Source organism: Somniosus microcephalus, unplaced genomic scaffold (genome assembly GCF_052327205.1).
Source record: "Somniosus microcephalus isolate GS21.2 unplaced genomic scaffold, FLI_Smic_1.0 scaffold481, whole genome shotgun sequence".
NCBI classification, from domain to species: Eukaryota; Metazoa; Chordata; class Chondrichthyes; order Squaliformes; family Somniosidae; genus Somniosus; species Somniosus microcephalus.
The window spans coordinates 90,426-114,469 of NW_028225668.1; the positions used below are offsets into that span (position 1 = coordinate 90,426).

The 24,044-nt window shown below is 47.6% G+C and overlaps 1 protein-coding gene across 1 annotated transcript in view; it reads left to right on the forward strand.

The window, feature by feature from the left end:
• LOC147081737 (carbamoyl-phosphate synthase [ammonia], mitochondrial-like) overlaps window positions 1-24,044 on the forward strand; it is a 195,295-nt gene that overhangs the window by 87,032 nt on the left and 84,219 nt on the right. Inside the window, exons 21-26 of the mRNA XM_085980733.1 lie at window positions 3,851-3,969; window positions 12,960-13,101; window positions 17,056-17,121; window positions 17,207-17,270; window positions 19,955-20,136; window positions 22,036-22,230. Coding sequence (XP_085836859.1) covers window positions 3,851-3,969; window positions 12,960-13,101; window positions 17,056-17,121; window positions 17,207-17,270; window positions 19,955-20,136; window positions 22,036-22,230 — 768 coding nt within the window. The remainder of the gene's footprint in view (window positions 1-3,850; window positions 3,970-12,959; window positions 13,102-17,055; window positions 17,122-17,206; window positions 17,271-19,954; window positions 20,137-22,035; window positions 22,231-24,044) is intronic.

The window sequence follows — 24,044 nt, forward strand, 5'->3', positions numbered from 1 at the left end:
TTCTGGTGGTGTAGTAGGTTCTTCTGGCAAGGCTGATTCGGCTTGAATGCCAGTGTCGGGTTCCAGTCTCACCGGATCGGAGGTAGATATGGGTATCTCTACTTCATCGTTAGATGTATAGAGTGGTGGTGTAGGTTGTCCCTTTTCGGATGATTTGATGATTTGGTCAGCATGGCGCCTTATTATGCTTTCTCTGATGTCCACGGTATACATCAGTGGTCCTAGTCGTGTGCAGATAGTTCCAGGCCGCCATTTCTCGGTACGGTAGTCCCGGGCCAAAACCGGTTGGCCTATCTGGAAGGCCCTAGTTGGCCTTTCATTCATACCATGAAACTGCCGGTCCTCCACGTCCCTTCGGATGTTGGGCTTGACCAAATCCAGCCGGCATCTTAGATTTCTATTGTAGAACATCATGGCGGGAGTTTGGTTGGTAACCATGTGTGTTGCATTCCTATATGCAAATAAGAACTTATCCACCTTGTGCTGAAGTTTTATGTCTTCATTACCCATGGCCTTTATGGCCTTCTTGAAGGTCTGGACAAACCTTTCAGCCAATCCATTGGTGGCGGGATGGTATGGGGCGGACGTGTAGTGCTTTACCCCATTGTTCTTTAAGAACTTTCTGAATTCTTCGGACACAAATTGCGGTCCATTATCAGAACATATCTGTTCCAGCAGCCCATTCCTGGCAAATATGGTCCTTGATACTGTGATGGTTTTTTCCGTGGTGGTGGAGGACATCTTTATTACCTCCGGCCACTTGGAGTGTGCATCAACTGCGATTAAGAACATTGAGTCCATAAATGGACCAGCAAAGTCGATGTGTACCCTTTGCCAGGGAAATGAGGGCCACTCCCATGGATGTAGAGGGGCCTGTGGCGGAGCATTTTGGACCTTCTGGCATCCTAGGCAGCTCTTGGTCATGTCTTCGATGTCTCCATCGATACCTGGCCACCATACAAACGCTCTAGCTAGGTTCTTCATTTTCACCCCACCCAGATGCCCCTCGTGAAGCTCCTTTAGTACTTTATCCTGGAGTTTGGGTGGAATCACCACTCTGGATCCACACATCAAGGTTCCTCGGCACACTGACAGTTGTTCTCTTCTTTGCGAGAATGCTGGCAACAGTGGTTCCATTGAAAAAAGCAGGATACCAATAGTAGTTTCTGGATGCTAGAGGTTAGAAACAAATTAGAGTTGAAGAGCGCCTATGAGGAGTATAAGAATAATATTGAAAAAAGTAAAGGAGAATGTGAGGAAATTAGAGGTAGGTTAAGAGGTTGGAAAGCTGTACGAGGAAAATCATCAAAAGGAAGAGTATAGTATTTTACAGGTGTATCAGTAAAAGAGAATTGCTGAGTGAGGTGGGACACCGCAAGAGGAGGGCTGTCCATTTATAGATGATGATCAGTAAATGGCGGAGTTATTTCAGCAATTCGCATTGATCTTCACTGAAGATCGTCTGGTGAATAAACACCGGCATGGACCTGTTGGGCCGAATGGCCTGTTTCTCTGCTATAGATACTATGTAAGAGCAGGATATCGAAGAGGAGGTGGATCCTGAAGTGATTGAGAGATTTGATAAACGATATTCTGATTTACTAAAAGGAAGATAAGTTAGTTTGGCTAAAGGAAGACCAAACACCAGGGTGAGATTGGATCTGTCCGAGGATCATGAGGGAGGGAATTGCAGAGGCCCCAGAGGTTCTACTGAGTGTGGGTGTGAGCTGGAGGACTGGCGCGTGATCGATGTAGGAGCAATTTAAAAAAAGGGAGACAAAGCTAACCCAGAGAATCGCAGGCCAGTTAGTTAAACATTGGTGGTGGGGAAAATTTTTGTCTTTAAGGATGAAATTAGCCCATATGTGGATGAAATTAGCCCATATGTGGATGAAATTAGCCCATATGTAGATAAGAGAAGGTTAGAAGTAGCCAGCACAGCTCCTGGGTGTACAACCAGATTAGAATATTTAGTTGAAGAAACTATAAATTTAAGATGTTCTTCAATTACTGGCTACAGAATAAATTTGGGACCTCATCGAACCTGGTGAGACAACAGTGGCTTCACGCCGGGGAGAGGCCGGTCCCTGCTCCCTGAGTGAACAGCGATTCACTGGTCCGTTGACCTGCTGAGACACCAGCGAGTTCACGCCGGGGAGAGGCCGGTCCCTGCTCCCTGAGTGAACAGCGATTCACTGGTCCGTTGACCTGCTGAGACACCAGCGAGTTCACACCGGGGAGAGGCCGGTCCCCTGCTCCCCGAGTGAACACCGATTCACCGATCCGGCTGAGACACCAACGAGTTCACACTTCACTGCACTGGTCCGATTCTGCTATTAATCACGTCCAGGACTAATCCATGTTAATTATGGTAATTGGGGAGGAGTTTGTTGATGCTGATAACCCAAATAACTAGGCTGAATGGCGATGCGGATGAATTTCTTCTCTGAGGGTCATGAATCTTTGGAATTCTCTACCTCAGAGAGCTGTGGAGGCTGAGTCATTGAATATATTTAAGGCGGAGATAGACAGATATTTGAGCTACAGGGGAGTCCAGGGTTATGAGGAACAGGCAGGAAAATGGAGTTGAGACCAAGATCAGATCAGCCATGATCTTACTGAATGGCGGAGCAGGCCCGAGGGGCCAAATGGCCTACTCCTGCACCTATTTCTTATGTTCTTATGAAGTTTTATATTCTGTATATATGTCTGTTGGGAAAATAAATGCTCATTTTATGTCTGGGTTAGCGGTAAACAACAACAAAGTGACTAAAACAGGCATCAAGGATAAGTGAAGTTAGTCTGAACATGCAGCCAGTCTCATGGCTCGTTTGCTGAGAGGATGTTTCCTCTGGCTGGGGAGCCCAGAACCAGGGGTCACAGTCTCAGAATAAGAGGTTGGCCATTTAAGACTGAGATGAGGAGAAATTTCTTCACTCAGAGGGTGGTGAATCTTTAGAAATCTCTACCCCAGAGGGCTGTGGATGCTCAATCGTTGAGTATATTCAAGACAGAGATCGACAGATTTTTGGACTCTAGGGGAATCGAGAGATTGGGCGGGAAAGTGGCGATGAGGTAGAAGATCAGCCTTGATCTTATTGAATGGCGGAGCAGGCTCAAGGGGCCGTATGGCCTACTCCTGCTCCTAATTCTTAAGTTATTTGTTCCTCCTAGCCATCTGTTATTGGTGTTGTGTCTTGAAGGTTCCAAAGCACCATTCCTTAGGCAAGAGTGCAAGTAGGCCAGTGTGTACCAGTCAGGGAGTAAACCCATGACTCCTTATTTGGTGCTGCGGGCACAATTTCTGATTTGTACATTCAGCCCTTTCGATTAACGCAGTGGTTGTTTCTCTTGCCATATCCTCTTCAATTACACTCCCTTTTCTCTTTGTCTTTCTTGCTTCAAAAGCACTGGCTGGTGCTGCAGTACGGTTTCATGGGTTTGGACAGGCCTACCGAGTCTGGTCCCAAGTGCTAGCTGAGGCATCGAGTCCGGCCAGGTTATTTGAGGGGGATGCGGAGAGTGAAAGCTGAGACTCCTCCTGTCCTTGCCTGACACCCGCAGGAACGGTTTGCATTAGGCTCCAGGTGCCGGGCTCCTTTTCTAGGCCAGGGCTCTTGAGGCCAGTTGGATCATGTGTGAGTTAAAATAAAAGAGGACGTAATCTCAAATGTTCCAGCTCAAAAGCCATAACCTTCATCCAGTTGTATTTTGGGAGGCTAGTGATTTTATTTCCTTTAGTTATGAGATCCTTTGTGTGATTTGTTCTTGATGTATCTGCCAGTGGGATATCTGGCTTTTGACTCGCCAGGTTATTCACTACTGCTGCCTGATTTTCCTTCTGCTGCAGGCATTACACAGTGGGATCTCGGTGGATGAGATTTATGACCTGACTGCTATAGACAAATGGTTCCTCTACAGACTTAAGCAAATAGTGAATTTGGAGAAAGAGTTAACCAAACAAAACAGGTAACTGCATCCTGTGATACGGTGATATAACGTGTGATAGGTCCGTGATACGGTGATATAACCTGTGATACGGTGATATAACGTGCGATAGTGTCTTTGATACGGTGATATAACGTGCGATAGTGTCCGTGATACGGTGATATAAACTGTGGTATGGTGATATAATGTGCAATAGTATCCGTGATACAGCGTGTGATCGTGTCTGTGATACGGTGATATAACGTGCGATAGTGTCTGTGATAGCTCCCGGCTGACCTAGGTTGTTGCTAGGTAGTTGTGGCAATGCCTGCAAGTATTGTTGAAGGCTGTTTGTAGGTGTGGGTTATTGGATTTTGCTCTGAGAGGCTTATTTCAAACACTGTCACAAAGTATGGTGTGCAACGTTTCCAGAAAACCATCTTGTGTTAGCTGTTCGTCCGGCCTTAAATATGTATTTGTGCATTGGGCCTATTGCCGCCACCTTTTCAAGGTCTGGTTAGCTCTGTCTGCAGGTATGAGGGTCCTGACAGGTGGGCTCAGCATCTATTGGGCAGCCCAACCTGTGTGTTGTTGCTTTGGCAGTCTTCCTCTTCAAAGTACATTGGACAAGGAAATTCCCATCAGGAAACTGATTAATGCCAGCAATGGTGTTTTGGTTTTAAAAAAAAATGTAAGTAATTGGCGCAAAGGCTCATGATCCCAAGGGTGGTGGTGGAGGGAACAAAAAAAAATGGTGGGTGAATTGTACTGGAAGTAACCTGAAAACTGTTGAATTACTACTATATACTTGGAGCCCCGAAACCCTGAACTTGTCCTGTAGAAGTGACTTGGAACCATTATGTAGGCTGCAAGAAAACACCAGGGGGGGAAATTCAGTATCGCCCCGTTTGGGGCGCGATTATTGGCCGTGCGCAAAGTTTAGCGCCTGGCGCTAATTATCGCCTCCAACTGCAAACTTGGCTTTTCATCGCCCCTGGAGTTGATTGGAGCACTAAATCAGGCGCTACACACCTCTCTCAAGGCGCAAAGGCCGAGCAGAGCATGTCAGTCAGCAATGGAACACGGACACAATGGCGCCGGCCAGTTCTTAAAGGGGAGGGTTGATCTTGCTCTCCATCCACATCCTGCTCATTGCAGCCTTGAATGTCGGCCTGGAGAGACCTGTACATCAAATCTGCTGGAAAGAACAATGGAGAGACCCAGGGAAAGAGCTCAGAGTGCAGCCCCCATAGTCTCTTCTAAATCGATACAAGGAAGGGCAAATCAAAATGAACCTGCAAAGTGCTGCTCAGTACCCAAAACTCCTTCACACAGTGTTGAACCTCTCCAGAAGTCTGTCTCTCTCTCTCTCTTTCTCTCAATGCGTGGTCACCAACAAAAAAAGGCAGGAAGTGGTCGCCTTTAAATAGCGCTCCCCCAGTCCCTTCCTGACTGCAAAACGCTCCCCTCAATCTGTCGTTGCTAGCGGCAGGCGGTATGGCAGGGGGCGCTACTCAATATCCGGTCTGGGGCACTACCAGGGCGTTGCACACTTGACTGACGTCACTATCTGACGACGCAGGAGATCGTGGCGGTAGTGTTTAGCGCCGCCGCAAAATGTCTAGTTAATTTCGTGAGCGGCGCAAACATCGCTGCGTCCGGGTGCTAGTTGCTTTGCACCCCATTAGCGCCCTCTTAAGGCGCAAACTAACTGAATTTTTCCCCCCAGGCATCATAAGGGCTCTCCCAAGTTGCTTGCATTTTCCGTACCCATCGATCTCGTGACCGTCAATCAGTTTGCAAATGTTACTGCATTAACTGTGGAAAAGTTGTGTCCCCTGCAGTGGAGTATCTTTGCTCCCACAGAGCCACACCCAGCAAGAGTTAGTGTCCTGAAGGGGGGAAAGAACAGAATAGGAAAAATATATATAGGGTTAATTTTGTGTTTAACATGGGTATAATGCACTGGAAAAGGATGGAAACTACGGGTACTGCTGTGGGGGGAAAAAAAAGAAATGGCAGCAGAAAGCAAGTAACTCGTGAATCTTGTGCAAGACCGAATTCACTGAGTTGGGCAGCTGTAATCGAAGGCTCGTGAGATTTCTGGCACTTTTTGAAGAATGTCTTTTACTGAAGGAGTAGGTGGAGGACCCACAGATCCCTGTAAACCACCAGTCAGCCAGAAGCTTTCTTGTCATCTCCTTCATCTCAAAGGGTGGTGCTAACTCATTCTCCGTTTATGCCCTTCCTTTCTGCAGATCCGCCACAGCAATGGTGGGGAGGGGGCAACAGATGAAGATGATTATGGTGTAGGAGGAAAGTTTAAAGGAATTTCTTTTTGGGAGACTAACTTGCTTTCTCAGTCCCACGGGGTGGCGGACAGGGGTTTCACTAATGTCTTTTAGGGAAGGGAACCTTCTGTCCTTACCCTGTATGTGACGCCAGCCCCACACCAACTTTGTTGGGAGAGCAATCCCACAGACTAATACAATAGCAAAATACTGCAGATGCTGGAAATCTGAAATAACAACAGAAAATGCTGGAAACACTCAGCAGGTCAGGCAGCATCCGTGGAGAGAGAAACAGAGTTAAAGTTTCTGTGATCCTTTGTCAGAACTGGTAAAAGTTGGAGATGTAACAGGTTTTAAGCAGGTGCAGAGCCAGGGAAGGGAATGGGGGGGGGGGCGTGGGGAGGATGGAACTAAAGGGATGGTCTGTGCTAGGATTGAAGGCAGGAGAGAGAAAATGTTGCAAATAGGGATGGCTGAATAATCAACAGCTGCCACCTGAAAAAAATGGGGGGGCTATAGTCTGAAATTGTTGAATTCACTGAGTCCAGAAGGCTGTAAAGTGCCCAATCGAAAGATGAGGCGCTGTTCCTCGAGCTTACGTTGAGCTTCATTGGAACAGTGTAAGAGGCCGAGGACGGAGACGTCAGAGTGGGAGTGGAGCGGGGAATTAAAGTGACAGGTGACCGGAAGCTCGGGGTCACCCTTACGGACTGAAAGGAGGTGTTCCGCAAAGTAATCACCCAGTCTGCGTTTGGTCTCCCCAATGTAGAGGCGACCACATCGTGAGCAGCGAATACAGTATACTAAATTGCAAGAAGTACAAGTAAATCGCTGTTTCACCTGGAAGGGGTGTTTGGGGCCCTGGACAGTGGGAAGGGGGGAGGTGAAAGGACAGGTGTTGCATCTCCTGCGCTTGCACGGGAAGGTGCTGGGCGAAGGGGAGGGGCTGTTGGGGGTGAGCAACAACCTTATAGATATGATTCTGTGAGCATCAGTGACTCTTAGCCAATGTACCAGACTCCTCCATCACCATCCCTGGGTGTTTCTACATTACAGCAGTGACTACACTTCAAAAGTACTTCATTGGCTGTAAAGCATTTTTGGGATCACCTGAGGTTATGAAAAATGCTGTAGAAATGCAAGTCTTTATTCTTTTTTTCTCTTTTTCTTTTTCCTCTCGCTCTCGCTCTCTCTTCCTTTTCTCCCCCCACCACCAGAGATGGGGGCACAGTGGTACAGTTGGCTGGGAGTCCTCAACATTGACCCCTGACCAATCTTCCCCCTAACCTTTTTTTCGGGTGCGCTGTCTCTTTAACAGACTGTGCAGCCCATTCAATTAAAAAGCCGGTGATTGGCCTGTGTGGGAACTCCAGATGGCCACACAGCTTAACGGGAACATTGACCCCAGAAGCTATGAAGTCTCACAGCTTCAGTCAAACATAGGCAAGGAAACTTCCTGCTAATTATCACCTACTGCCCCCCCTCAGCTGATGAATCAGTACTCCTCCATGTTGAATACCACTTGGAGGAAGCACTGAGGGGAGCAAGGGCACAGAATGTACTCTGGGTGGGGGATTTCAATGTCCATCACCAAGAGTGAACTGGCAGCAGAACTACTGGCCGAGTCCTGAAGGACATAGCTGCCAGTCTGGTCCTGCGACAGGTGCTGAGAGAACCAACATGAGGGAATAACTTACTTGACCTCGTCCTCACCAATCTACCTGTCGCAGATGCATCTGTCCATGACCGCATTGGTAGCAGTGACCACTGCACAGTCCTTGTGGAGACGAAATCCCGTCTTCACACTGAGGACACCCTCCATTGTGTTGTGTGGCACTACCACTGTGCTAAATGGGATAGATTCAGAACAGATCTAGCAGCTCAGAACTGGGCATCCATGAGGCGCTGTGGTCCATCAGCAGCAGCAGAATTATATTCCAGCACAATCTCTAACCTCCTGGTCCTGCGTATTCCTCCATCACCATCAAGCTAGATGACCAACTCTGGCTCAATGAGTGCAAGAGAGCATACAGAGAAAAGTGGTAAATTGCCCAGGTATGTTATGTCGATTAAAAAGTAGGACAAATCCAATCTGACCAATTACCACCCATCAGTCTACTTTCAATCATCAGCAAAGTGATGGAAGGGGTCATCGACAGTGCAATCAACAACTTACTCAATAATAACCTGCTCACCGATGCTCAGTTTGGGTTCCACCAGGATCACGTGGCTCCAGACCTTATTACAGCCTTGATCCAAACATGGACAGAAGAGCTGAATTTCAGAGGTGAAGTGATAGTGACTGCCCTTGACATCAAAAGCTCTAGTCAGTGGGGATCAGGCATTCTTCTCCTCACTCAAGTGGCAGTTCATGTGTGAATGTATTTGGTGAGTTTGAAGATTGGGAGTGGAGCTGTTCGTTGACTATTCCACAGTATGCAGCTCTATTCATAACTCCTCTGATGAAGCAGCCATGCCAGCCTACAGCTTCCCCTGGACAAAATCCAAACTTGGGCTGACAGGTGGCGGGTAACACTCACACCACAAGCGTCATATGATGACCATCGCAAACAAGACTTGGCTTGTAGGCCCTTGAATATAGAAGATAAAGGGGTGATCTAATTGAGGTGTTTAAGATGATTAAAGGAGTTGCTTGGGTAATTTAATGAGTGGCTATAGAGACCATAAGCCTGGAGCCTGTCTAATTTTCATTGTGCAGTTTCACATGGGGAGAGTAGGTAAATCCTGGATATCCAAACATAACATCACTTCCCCTAATAATAGACCTGACATTTCAAACGTAATTTGGGCAATAAGGTGGCAGATGGAGTACAATGTGGGGAAATGTGAGGTTATTCACTTTGGTAGGAAGAATCGGAAAACAGAATATTTTTTAAATGGTGAGAAACCATTAAATGTTGGCGTTGAGAGATTTAGGTGTCCTCGTACAGGAAACACAGAGAGTTAGCATGCAGGTACAGCAAGCAATAGGAAGGCAAATGGCATGGTGGCCTTTATTGCAAGGGGGTTGGAGTATAAGAGTAAGGAAGTCTTGCTACAATTGTACAGGGTCTTGGTGAGACCACACCTGGAGTACTGTGCTCAGTTTTGGTCTCCTTATCCTTGGCCTTAGAGGCGGTGCAACAAAAGTTCACTAGATTGATTCCTGGGAGGAGAGGGTTGTCCTATGAGGAGAGATTGTGTAGAATGGGCCTGTACTCTCTGGAGTTTAGAAGAATGAGAGGTGATCTCATTGAAACATACAAGATTCTGAGGGGGATTGACAGGGTAGTTGCTGAGAGGTTGTTTCCCCTGGTTGGAGTGTCTAGAACTAGGGGGCATAGTCTCAGGATAAGGGGTCGGCTATTTATGACTGAGATGAGGAGGAATTTCTTCACTCAGAGGATTGTGAATCTTTGGAATTCTCTATCCCAAAGGGTTGTGGATGCTGAATCATTGAGTATATTCAAGGCTGAGATCGATAGATTTTTGGACTCTAGGGGAAATGGGGATCAGGCAGGAAAGTGGAGTTGAGGTCAAAGATCAGCCATGATCTTGAACATCCCCGATTATAATCGCTCAACCATTGGTGGCCGTGTCTTCTATTGCCGAGGCCCTAGGCTCTGGAATTCCCTGCCTAAATCTCTCCGCCTCTCTTTCCTCCTTTAAGACGCTCCTTAAAACCTACCTCTGACCAAGCTTTTGGTCACCTGCCCTAATTTCTCCTTGTATGGCTCAGTGTCAAATTTTTTGTCTTTTAATACTCCTGTGCAGCGCCTTGGGACGTTTTACTACATTAAAGGCGCTATATAAATACAAATTGTTGTTATTGAATGGCGGGCCGCATGGCCTACTCCTGCTCCTAATTCTTATGTTTTTATGTTTTATCCCTTTTTATTGGAAATGTTCAGCTACTCACGTCATGTGTGAAGTGGATTAGGTACAAATCACCACAACGCACTTCCAGAATGTATTCATTATCTCCCTCCTTGCCTGAACAACAACAACAACTTGTATTTATTTTGCACCTTTAACATTGTAAAACCTCCCAAGGTGCTTCACAGCAGCGTTCTCAAATAGAATTTCACACTGATCCACATAAGCAAATGACCCAAAAGCTTGATCAGAGGTAGGTTTTAAGGAGTGTCTTCAAGGAGGAAAGAGAGAGAGAGAGGCAGAGATGTTTAGGGAGGGAATTCCAGAGCTTGGGGCCTAGGCAGCTGAAAGCACGGACGCCAATGGCGGAGCGATTAAATTTGGTGATGCGCAAAAGGCCAGAATTGGAAGAGTGCAGAGATCTCGGAGGGTTGTAGGGCTGAAGAAAGTTAGTGATGGGGAGGGTTGAGGCCATGGAGGGATTTAAAAACGAGGATCAAAATTTTTAATTGAGGCGTTGCCGTACTGGGAGCCAGTGTAGGTCAGCGAGCATAGGGGTGATGGGTGAACGGGACTCGGTGCGAGTTAGGACACGGGCAGCAGAGATTTGGATGAGCTGCAGTTTATGGCGGATGGAAGGGCAGCCAGGAGTGCGTTGGAATAGTCATGTCTAGAGGTAACATAGGCTTGGATGAGGGTTTCAGCAGTAGATGAGCTGAGGCACAGGCGAAGTCGGGCGATGTTCCGGAGGTGGAAGTAGGCGGTCTTAGTGATGGCGCGGATGTGCGGTCAGAAGCTCATTTCGGGTCAAATATAACACCAAGGTTGTCTGGTTCAGCCTCAGATAGTTGCCAGGGCGAAGGATGGAGTCGATGGCTAGGGAACGAAGTTTGTGGCCAGGACCTAAGACAATGGCTTCGTTCTTCCCAATATTTAGTTGGAGATATTTCTGCTCATCCAGTACTGGATGTCGGCCAAGCAATGTGACAAATCTGAGACGGTGGAGGGTTCGAGAGAAGTGGTGGTGAGGTCGAGCTGGGTGTCGTCAGCGTACATGTGGAAACTGACGCTGTTTTCCGATGATGTTGCCGAGGGGCAGCATGTAGATGAGAAATAGGAGGGGGCCAAGTATAGATCCTTGGGGGACACCAGAGGTAACGATGTGGGAGCGCGAAGTGAAGCCATTGCTGGTGATTCTCTGGCTACGATTAGATAGATAAGAATGGAACCAGGCAAGTGCAGTCCTACCCAGCTGGACAACAGAGGAGAGGTGTTGGAGGAGGATGGTGTCGTCAACTGTCTCAAAGGCTGCAGACAGGTCGAGAAGGACGAGGAGGAATAGTTTACCTTTGTCACAGTCACAAAGGATATCATTTGTGGCTGAGAGCCGTTTCGGTACTGTGGCAGGGGCGGAAACCAGATTGGAGCGATTCAAACATGAAGTTCCGGGAAAGATGGGCACAGATTTGGGAGGCGACAACACGTTCAAGGATTTTGGAGAGGAAAAGGAGGTTGGAGATGGGGCAGTAGTTTGCAAGGACGGAGAGGTCAAGGGTTTTTTTGAGGAGAGGGGTGATGACGGCAGATTTGAAGAGGAGGGGGACAGTACCTCAGGAGAGCGAACCATTAACAATGTCAGCTAACATGGGGACCAGGAAGGGAAGTTGGGTGGTCAGCAGTTTAGTGGGAATAGGGTCGAGGGAGCAGGAGGTGGGTCTCATGGACAAGATGAGCTCAGAGGGCATGAGGGAAGATGGGAGAGAAACTAGAGAAAGATGCAGACTCTTGCTGGAGTATAATTCTGTAGGCAGCAGCTGACCTCCACACTGTAATCCAAAAGAGTGAGTGTCTGGCCCAGACCTGGCCTCTGCCAGTGTGAAGAGCAATGGACAATTTCTGGCAGGGGTTAGTGGGCCATTGATTGGAGAGGAAACCCTGGGCCCCTCTTCCCTATTCCCCGCTCAATAATACTGGCCTGGCTGAGAGCAGCACAGACCAAGGATTAACAATGGAGCCTTCCCATTTGGTATAACGTGAAGCAAAATTGCATGAGATGTTTAATATATAAAAGCTGAAAAATTACTCAGTCATTGGGTATATTCAAAACCGAAGTCGATAGATTTCTGACGAGTAAGGGCATCAAGGGATATGGCGATAGGGCCGGTAAATGGAGTTGAGGTCAAAGATCAGCCATGATCTCATTGAATGGCAGGGCAGGCTCGAAGGGCCGAATGGCCTACTCCTGCTCCTGTTTCTTATGTTCTTACTAACTAAGCACCGCCAGCCATTGTGGTGCCCACTTTTACTGAGGGGTGTATTTCTTGCTGAGTTTGGTGCTGTAGCATCATGGTGCCATCAGATGGCACCACTTGTACATTCCATGAAAAATGTTGCTAGACTCTGCATGGCGAATTACAGATTAAAGTGACTTGAACCACCTGCCCGTTCCTTCCCTGATGCACAAAGAAACAATTTTTCTTTATTTTTTGCCTTTTCAATGTTAACTGTTCTTGCTGACTCATTCTGGGGGGCAGTTCATTGGGTGACGGGCATTATCTGGTACGATGCTCAAGTGGCTGCTCCTCAGACGAGAGCCTATGCGGTAAGTACTATCAGATTGTTCAACCGCAGAGGGCTGCACAGCTGAGGAACGTCCTGTTCTCACCTGATGTTACATGTTCAAACAGCAACCACTGGTTTGTGCACCGAACCAGGAATCTTGTCTGATATACCACTACACTCTCAGCCCAACACAAGCCCAATGGTGCAAGGTTACATTAACAAAGCATGTAGGTTTGGGAGAGCTAATTGTACAGCCGCCAAGTTGCATTGTTGCTTTACCTGCTGTGCTCTCTCTCCCATCAGTGAAACCATCACTGACGAGCTGCTGTTAAAAGCGAAGCAAGACGGATTTTCAGACCGCCAGATAGGGGACTGCATCGGCCTAACTGAACTCGATGCAAGAAAGCTGAGGATAAGCAGGAACATTAAACCACAGATTAAACAGGTCAGTCACTTGATGTGCAGGACTGTGTGAGTGCATGTGCACCTGTCCTTCATTGGAGACCATCATTCTCACAGTACTAAGTCATAACAAGCTATAAGGTTTCAATCTCTGGTATACACTTGTATTAGCTTTTTATTTTATTCGTTCACGGGATGTGGGCGTCGCTGGCAAGGCCGGCATTTATTGCCCATCCCTAATTGCCCTTGAGAAGGAGGTGGTGAGCTGCCTTATACAACTGAGTGTCTTGCTAGGCCATTTCAGAGGGCAGTTAAGAGTCAACCATATTGCTGTGGGTCTGGAGTCACATATAGGCCAGGCCGGGTAAGAACAGATTTCCTTCCCTAAATGACATTAGTGAACCAGATGGATTTTTCCAACAATCTGGAAGTTTCATGGTCACCATTACTGATACCAGCTTTTTATTCCAGATTTATTTATTAACTGAATTTAAATTCCACAGCTGCCCTGGTGGGATTTGAACTCGCATCTCCGGATCATTAGTCCAGGCATCTGGATTACTAGTCCAGTGACATAATCACTATGCTACCATACCTGATCTCAATTACAAACGTGTGCAGCACAGAAGAAGGCCATTCAGTCCATCATGCCTGGGCCAGCTCTCTGCTAGAGCAATCCAACTACTAATCACCCCATAGCTCTGTATCTGTCTGCTTCAATTATTTATCTAATTTTCCCGTAAAAGAATCAATGGTCTCTGCATCAACCACTCCCTGTGCCAAAACATCCCAAGCTTCAACAGCTTGTGCATCAAGACATTTCTTCTAACCTTTCGATCCTCATTCTCAGTAACAATTTTAAATTGATCCCTTGTTATTGGCTCCCCAACCACAGCAAATTGACTTTACTTATTGTTTCCCATCAAAACTCTTAGAAATGTTAAATCTCTCTATTAAATCCGCTCTCTCTGCTCTAGAGGAAATATTCCCAATACCTCAAGTCCTTGCTCTTAACTAGAGTCTCTGCCCTGTACACTGTAACCAGCCTGCTGAAGTCTCTATATTGTACACTCTAACCTCCCTCCTGAAGTCTCTATACTGTACACTCTAACCTCCCTCCTGAAGTCTCTATATTGTACACTCTAACCTCCCTCCTGAAGTCTCTATACTGTACACTCTAACCTCCCTCCTGAAGTCTCTATATTGTACACTCTAACCTCCCTCCTGAAGTCTCTATACTGTACACTCTAACCACACTCCTGAAGTCTCTATACTGTACACTCTAACCACACTCCTGAAGTCTCTATACTGTACACTCTAACCACACTCCTGAAGTCTCTATACTGTACACTCTAACCACACTCCTGAAGTCTCTATACTGTACACTCTAACCACACTCCTGAAGTCTCTATACTGTACACTCTAACCACACTCCTGAAGTCTCTATACTGTACACTCTAACCATCTCCTGAAGTCTCTGTACTGTACACTCTAACCACACTCCTGAAGTCTCTCTACTGTACACTCTAACCATCTCCTGAAGTCTCTATACTGTACACTCTAACCACACTCCTGAAGTCTCTATACTGTACACTCTAACCATCTCCTGAAGTCTCTATACTGTACACTCTAACCATCTCCTGAAGTCTCTATACTGTACACTCTAACCTCCCTCCTGAAGTCTCTATATTGTACACTCTAACCTCCCTCCTGAAGTCTCTATATTGTACACTCTAACCAGCCTGCTGAAGTCTTTGTACTGTACACTCTAACCATCTCCTGAAGTCTCTATACTGTACACTCTAACCATCTCCTGAAGTCTCTATACTGTACACTCTAACCACACTCCTGAAGTCTCTATACTGTACACTCTAACCATCTCCTGAAGTCTCTATACTGTACACTCTAACCATCTCCTGAAGTCTCTATACTGTACACTCTAACCTCCCTCCTGAAGTCTCTATATTGTACACTCTAACCAGCCTGCTGAAGTCTTTGTACTGTACACTCTAACCATCTCCTGAAGTCTCTATATTGTACACTCTAACCACACTCCTGAAGTCTCTATACTGTACACTCTAACCTCCCTCCTGAAGTCTCTATATTGTACACTCTAACCAGCCTGCTGAAGTCTTTGTACTGTACACTCTAACCATCTCCTGAAGTCTCTATATTGTACACTCTAACCACACTCCTGAAGTCTCTATACTGTACACTCTAACCACACTCCTGAAGTCTCTATACTGTACACTCTAACCACACTCCTGAAGTCTCTACTGTACACTCTAACCATCCTCCTGAAGTCTCTGCCCTGAACACTCTAACCACAGTCCTGAGGTCTCTATACTGTACACTCTAACCATCTCCTGAAGTCTCTATACTGTACACTCTCTAACCATCTCCTGAAGTCTCTGTACTGAACACTCTAACCATCGCCTGAAGTCTCTATACTGAACACTCTGGAAGTCTCTGTACTGAACACTCTAACCATCGCCTGAAGTCTCTACACTGTACCCTCTTACCACCCTCCTGGTCCACCAAACCTCGATTTTAAAATTCTCATCCTTGTGTTCAAATCCCTCCATGGCCTTGTCCCTACCTATCTCTGTAACCTCCTCCAGCCCTACAACCCTCCGAGATCCCTGCACGCCTTCAATTCTGCCGCCTGCCCATCCCTGATTTTATTCACTCCACCATTGGTGGCCGTGCCTTCAGCTGCCTTGGCCCTAAGCTTTGGAATTCCCTCCTAAACCTCTCCCCTCTCCTTCCTCCTTTTAAGACACTCCTTAAATCCTAACTCTTTGACCAAGCTTTTGGTCATCTGTCCTAATATCTCTCTCTGACTCCGTGTCGACCACTCTTTGTCTTCACTTTTGATCACCAAACATAAAGGCCCGGATTTTCCCCCTGACGTGTGCCCGGATAACAGCGCAATCTGGGTGCAAACAAGACAAACCGCGTAAAAGAACGTGGAAATTTGGCCGTCAATAGGTTACGCCTGTAACATCAGATATCCCTGATCTTTTAAGTGTGTTCAATGAGCCCTTTGCCTGAACACGTCCCCACCCACAAACCTGGCCACGCTCCCAGCCGCGAAAGACGAGTTTGCTCGAATTGTGCTTGTTCGGGGTGGAGTGGAAGTGTCATTCCATTGCTCCCAGATTCTCAGGTGCACAGGCACCCGAGGCCATCTGAAACCAGTGCAAATCAGCAGTGATTTACAGTAACTCCTCGGGCCTGCCCTGCTGTTGCTGCAGGAATTGGAGATCTTTTTTTTTTTAAATGTAATGGATGACTCATTTTCTAGCTCTCCCTCTGCAGGGAGAGAAAAGTTAAAATGACTTCAGTCTCTGTACTGAGCGATTTAAATTAATTGCTGTAAAAGTTGGCAGGACAGAGCTATGTGCTGCTTACCTTGCAGTTTCCAGTCTCGCTTTGAAGGGGATTTTTGTTCCCCTCACCTTTTTTATGCTACCCCACCCTGGCACCTTGAGGCCCCACCAGGCACAATTCGATTACGCTGATTCGCAGAAAATTTTACATCCGGGCTTAGGTTAATTAGTTTGCACAGAAACTTGAATGCAATTCAACCTCGGCCAGACAGGTACAGTGTCGGGCACATTTTGGGCGCAATATCCCAATTGCACCCATGGAGGAATCTCCAGGCCAAGGGAAACCTCTAAGCTACAAGACTCCGAGGATTGAGTCATGAGGAACGGTTGGAGAAAGGCTTTGAAAGGAAGTGATGATGAAGGTATATAAGATAGTAAATGGCATTACTTCACGGCATGCCAAGATACGAAAAACAAAAGGGCATAGGTTAAAACTGGTGATAGGAAAGTTTAGGGAAAATATCAGGAAGAGCTTCACATAGTGATCGGCACTTGGAATGTTCTCCTGGATGAGTAATGGAGGCAAAAACCTTGGACTAAACCTAGATAAGCTGAAATGGGCCAATCTGCCTCATTCACTCCCATCTTCTGCTTTCCTTTGCTAGATTGACACGCTTGCTGCAGAATACCCAGCTATCACCAATTACCTGTACTCCACATACCACGGACTGGTGAGTCTTGCTAGGGAAAGTCTTTTATTTACTGGTTTCCATTGTTCTTTTGACCAAAAATAGATGAGCTCTGTTTCTGTTTCAGGAGCATGATTTGGATTTCAATGATCATGGAATAATGGTGCTGGGATGTGGACCATACCATATAGGTAAATTAAAAAAAAAAACGAGATGTGTTGCCACCCAAATGTTTGAACCTCTCCAGTCAGGTTTCTGCCCCTGCCACAGTACTGAAACAGCCCTTATCAAAGCCACAAATGACATCCGATATGACTGTGACCGTGATGTACTATCCCTCTCCCTCGACCTCAATGCAGCCTTTGACATGGTCGAGCCTGTCCGCCTCCAACACCTCTCTATTGACCAGCTGGGTGTGACTGCCATCGCTTGCTTCCATTCTTGTCTATCCAGTCGTAACCAGAGAATCACCTGCAATGATTTCTCTGCCCATCGTTACCTCTGGAAACCCCCAAGCATCTATCCTAGGCCCCCTCCCTCTTCCTCATCTACATGCTGTCCCTCAGCGACAACATCCGAAGACATGGAATCAGCTTCCACGCGTGTGCTCATGACACCCAGCTCTACCTCAGCACTAGCTCTCTTGACACCGCCACTGCCTCTGTGCTATCAAACTGCTTGTCCAATGTCCAGTTTTGGATGATCTGCAATTTCCTCTCGTTTTAAACTTTTGGAAGACTGAAGCCATCCCCTTCCGTGCCTGCCACAATCTTCATACGCTCACCAACTATTCCATCCCCCTCTCGGGCCGCTACCTCTGGTTGAACCAAACTGTTTGCAACCTTGGCATTCTATTTGACCCTGAGCTGAGATTCTGATTCCGTATCCTCTCCATCACAAAGATTGCCTACTTCCACCTCCGTCACATCGCTTCTAATCTGCCCCTGCCTCCGTTCCATCTTCTGCTGCCCGTGCCTCTGCCATCTCTAGACTCGACGGTTCCAACGCACTCCTGGCTGGCCTCACATTTTCCACCCTCCATAAACTTCGGCTCATCCAGAACTCTGCTGCCTGTATCCTAACTCGCACCAAGTCCAGTTCACTGTGCTTGCTGACCTACATTGGCTCCCAATCCCCCAATTTAAAATTCTCATCCTTGTGTTTCATTATTCTCTGGTCTCTTCCCTCCCGAACTCAACAACCTCCTTCGACCCTACAACCACTCCCCCACCACACAATTCTCGATTCTTCAACTCTGGCCTTTTGTGCATTGCCCTCTCCATTCATCCCACTGTTGGAGACCGTGCCGTTAGATCTTTAAGCTTCACACTCTGGAATTCCCTCCCAAAACCCCTCTGCCTCTTCACCTCTGTCTCGTCTTTAAAGACCCTTCTTAAAATCCACCCCTTTGAGAAAGCTTTTGATCACCCCTCCTACTTTCTCCTCTGCTGGTCCGGCATCATTTGTGTCTAATTATGCCTCTGTGAAGCCCCTTAAAAATGCAAGTTGTTGTGGTATTGGAATGACTTCTCTCAAATCTTTAGTGTTGCTTTTGCTGTAACCTCGTGGCACTGATGGTGAACCTCAATAGATTCATGTACTGAAACATGCAGGTTCCTTTCCCACTTAAGTCTTTAAGCTCTGAGCCCTGCATGGTAGAAGCATGCTTGGTGTCACCCTACCTGCATGCATAATAGTTCACTCATCGACATTAAATGACCAGCCCGACCCGGGGCCTGTTCCCTCCATCACATCTAGATCTGATTGTAATTGTGAGCAGCGAATACAGTATACTATATTGAAAGAAGTACAAGTAAATTGCTGTTTCACCTGGAAGGAGTGTTTGGGGCTCTGGATGGTGGGGGAGGGAGGAGGTAAAAGGGCAGCTGTTGCATCTCCTGTGCTAGCAGAGAAAGGTGCCATGGGAAGGGGAGGGCTGATTGAGGAGTGGACCAGTGTGTCGCGGAAGGAGCGGTACCGTCAGAATGCTGAAAGGGGAGGTGAGGGGAAGATGTGTTTGATGGTGGGATCACGCTGGAGGTGGCGGCAATGGCCGAGGATGATCCATTAACTCTGGAGGCTGGTGGGGTAGAAGGTGACAACAAGGGGATCATTATCGTGGTCCTGGGAGGGAGGGGAAGGGGTGAGAAGTGCAGGAAATGGGACGGACACGGTCAAGGGCCCTGTCAACCACGGTGGAGGGAAAGACATCGGAAGCACTAGCATGAAAGGTGGCATCGTCCGAACAGATGTGGCAGAGACGGAGAAACTGGGAAAATGAAATAGAATCCATACAGGAAGTGGGGTGGGAGGAAGTGTAGTCAAGGTAGCTATGGGTGTCAGTGGGCTTATAGTGGATAATTTCTTGCTAGCCAGCTTAAGTTTATACTGTCTTAACTTGCACAATAGCTCAAGTGCCACAGTACTGAGGGAATGTTGCATGTTTGGAAGTAAGGTGAGATATTAAATTGAGATCCCATCTGCCTGTTGAGGTGAGTTGTATTTGAAGAGCAGCATGTTTTCTCCGTGTCCTTGACCAACATCACCAAAAACAGATTAATTAGTCCTTTATCTCACTGCTTTTTGTGGGATATTGTGCATAAACTGGCTGAAATCTTTGCCTATATATCAGTGGCTGCACTTCAAAGTAATTAATTGCATGGCAAGTGCTTTGAGATGTGATACGTGCTGTAGAAATACAAACTGTTTAAGTTGCTTTCTGTTTTTGTTGCTGCATTTAATGGCGAAGTTGACACCTGTACCAGGTGTGTTCCACCAGGTAGGGAACCTCCATGCTGTGTGCTTCCCATGGTGGTACACTATGTGCAGAGAACTGCAGCGACTGGTATTTCAGATCAGGATCTTGTGTCTGCAGGTAGCAGTGTGGAGTTTGATTGGTGCGCTGTCTCCAGCATCCGAACCTTGCGGCAGCTTGGGAGAAAGACGGTGGTTGTAAACCATAACCCAGAGACCGTGAGCACGGATTTCGACGAGTGCGACAGGCTCTACTTTGAGGAGCTCTCATTAGAAAGGATCCTGGACATCTATGAGCAGGAGGTGAGACAGCAACTCTGGTTCTCCCTTGTCTTCCACATCAGTGCAATATCTGTCCCGTCCCGTCCCCTTGGCCTTGTGTGGCTGCCTGGCCCGTCCCGTCCCCTTGGCCTTGTGTGGCTGCCCGGCCCGTCCCCTTGGCCTTGTGTGGCTGCCTGTCCCGTCCCGTCCCCTTGGCCTTGTGTTGCTGCCCGGCCCGTCCCGTCCCCTTGGCCTTGTGTTGCTGCCCGGCCCGTTCCCTTGGCCTGTCCCCATGTTGTTGTCGAGCAGTCCATTTAGACAATCATAAATTCTTACAAGTTAATTTATTCCTGAAGTAATGAGAAATAATTAGCGCTCTGCCTTGAAATCAGGCTGGTTGATATTGTGTTCCTATCAAATTGCTTTGTCTGTTAAATTAAACTAAGGTGTTGATTTATTTTTTACATCAATAATTGCTGTTAACCTAATGCTGATTGTAATGTAAATTTGTGAAAACTAAATTTAAAAGGACAGGAGAGACCAGCACGGAGGTGATGGGCTGAACGGCTCCACCTGTGCTGTAATATTCAGGGGCCTGCCATTTTGAATGGGTTAACTAACCTCAGTTACAGTAGCAAATGTCATAGGAACACACAAACATTTCAGTTACTGATATTGCACAGCAGGAATTCAAGACAATTAACTGAAAAATTCAGCCCAGACTAGTGGGAGTAAAGTCTTCTCCAGTGTCTTGTGTGAAATGAGGTTGGGGCAGCCTCACTTGAATTTAATTCACAATTTTTGTTTTGACTTTTTCTTAATTGTTAATCAGCTGCAACGTAACTGAGGCAGTAAGACACCAGTACTGTACCCACCAGTACTGTACCCCAGTGTTATACCATGACAGACCTGTACCCCCAGTACTGTACCCCAGTGTTATACAGTGACAGACCTGTACCCACCAGTACTGTACCCCAGTGTTATACAGTGACAGACCTGTACCCACCAGTACTGTACCCCAGTGTTATACAGTGACAGACCTGTACCCACCAGTACTGTACCCCAGTGTTATACAGTGACAGACCTGTACCCACCAGTACTGTACCCCAGTGTTATACAGTGACAGACCTGTACCCACCAGTACTGTACCCCAGTGTTATACAGTGACAGACCTGTACCCCAGTGTTATACCATGACAGACCTGTACCCACCAATACTGTACCCCAGTGTTATACAGTGACAGACCTGTACCCACCAGTACTGTACCCCAGTGTTATACAGTGACAGACTTGTACCCACCAGTACTGTACCCCAGTGTTATACCATGACAGACCTGTACCCACCAGTACTGTACCCCAGTGTTATACAGTGACAGACCTGTACCCACCAGTACTGTACCCCAGTGTTATACCATGACAGACCTGTACCCACCAGTAGTGTACCCGTGTTATACAGTGACAGACATGTACCCACCAGTACTGTACCCCAGTGTTATACAGTGACAGACCTGTACCCAGCAGTACTGTACCCTAGTGTTATACAGTGAGACCTGTACCCACCAGTACTGTACCCCAGTGTTATACAGTGACAGACATGTACCCACCAGTACTGTACCCCAGTGTTATACAGTGAGACCTGTACCCACCAGTACTGTACCCCAGTGTTATACAGTGAGACCTGTACCCACCAGTACTGTACCCCAGTGTTATACAGTGAGACCTGTACCCACCAGTACTGTACCCCAGTGTTATACAGTGACAGACCTGTACCCAGCCATACTGTACCCCAGTGTTATACAGTGACAGACCTGTACCCCAGTACTGTACCCCAGTGTTATACAGTGACAGACCTGACTGGGTTCTCACTGATGTATTGATCAGTGGGTGACTGGGTTCTCACTGAGATGCTTTGAGTAATCAGACCATGACTTTCTTTCCTCAGCGTTGCAAAGGGTCCATTATTTCTGTCGGTGGGCAGATTCCAAACAACCTGGCTGTTCCATTGTACAAGTACGGTGTGAACATTCTGGGTACCAACCCAATGCAGATTGACCGAGCCGAGGATCGCGCAGTCTTCTCCGCAGTGCTCGACGAGCTCCAAGTCTCCCAGGCTCCGTGGACGGCTGTCAATACTTTGGTAAATAACATCATCATGTTGTAGGTTTGGGATCTAATGAAGAATATGGGCTGGATAATAATGAGCATGCACAGTCATAGAATCAGAGACACGTATCCCTGCAATTTTTTTCCCCTTCAATTCCATTATGAAGGCTACTATTCAATCTATTTCCATCAGACTCTCGGGTAGTGCAGTCATTGAAAGAAAAATTGGCTGTGCTACAAAACTGAAATGAAGACACAAACTGTTGGAAATACATAGCAGGTACATCAGTATCTGTAATAATTCAGTTGTTGCATTGCATAAATAGAAATGGAAAATTATAAGCTGCTCTATGTTGGGTGATTTGTATTGCACTGGCGGAGGGCCGTCGGCAAGGGAGCACTGGCGGAGGGCCGTCGGCAAGGGAGCACTGGCGGAGGGCCGTCGGCAAGGGAGCACTGGCGGAGGGCCGTCGGCAAGGGAGCACTGGCGGAGGGCCGTCGGCAAGGGAGCACTGGCGGAGGGCCGTCGGCAAGGGAGCACTGGCGGAGGGCCGTCGGCAAGGGAGCACTGGCGGAGGGCCGTCGGCAAGGGAGCACTGGCGGAGGGCCGTCGGCAAGGGAGCACTGGCGGAGGGCCGTCGGCAAGGGAGCACTGGCGGAGGGCGGTCGGCAAGGGAGCACTGGCGGAGGGCCGTCGGCAAGGGAGCACTGGCGGAGGGCCGTCGGCAAGGGAGCACTGGCGGAGGGCCGTCGGCAAGGGAGCACTGGCGGAGGGCGGTCGGCAAGGGAGCACTGGCGGAGGGCGGTCGGCAAGGGAGCACTGGCGAAGGGCGGGCGGCAAGGGAGCACTGGCGGAAGGCCGTCGGCAAGGGAGCACTGGCGGAGGGCGGGCAGCAAGGGAGCACTGGCGGAGGGCCGTCGGCAAGGGAGCACTGGCGGAGGGTGGGTGACACTGGCGGAGGACTGGCCAAGGGTGGGCAGCAAGGAACCAGCCTGTCCTGCATGCCCAAGCTATGTGTGCGACCCAGAAATGGGAAATAATGATTAAACCAACAAAGCCCAAATTCAGCCAGGGCGCTCATTCCTGATCACTGCTGAAAAAGTGTACCTATGAGAGGGGACAGGATTGCTCTCATCGATGATGACCATTGTGCTGGAATAGCATGCTGAAACTTGCTGACTAAGGTCACACATGAGTGAGATACCAGAGGGTGGACTGCTGCCTGCGGAACTGTGTCCAGCGACAGTCAGCACATTGAGGAGGGGAGGGGCGCTCGATGTGTTATTTTATTGTCATTGTCTCTATATCTTGTCAAGGATTTTCTTTTGCTCACTCCCGCCATCAACTAACTCATTCTGCTGGACTTGGCTTGTCGAAGTGGATCCCCTCCCCTACCCTCTGCTGCTGCCTCTTAGGATGGGATAGTTATGACGTGCCCATGCCTTAAGGGGGCGGAGGGGAGGGCTTAAGCAGAAATAAAAAATAAAAACAGCCCTAAAGGTAAGTAAAGGATGAGAGCGACGTCCAGGTCATCAGTAGTGTTAAAGGCAATATAAATAATTCATGTTCAGTTAGTTTATTATTTCCTATATTTTGTTCTGATCAGAATACAACAGGAGTGATGAAAAACAAGGAGTGTGATCAGTTAAAACATGTTAAAAGCAGCATCAGGGCAGGACAGGGTCTGTTGCCCAGTTCATAGTTCGATACACTAATGCATGTAGCATAAGGAATAAAACAAGTGGATTAGAAGCGTTGAATTGTGTGACGTAGTGGCCAACACGGAGACCTGGTTACAAGCTGGGCGTGACTGGGAGATTGAGGTCTTTAGAAAGGACAGGGACATT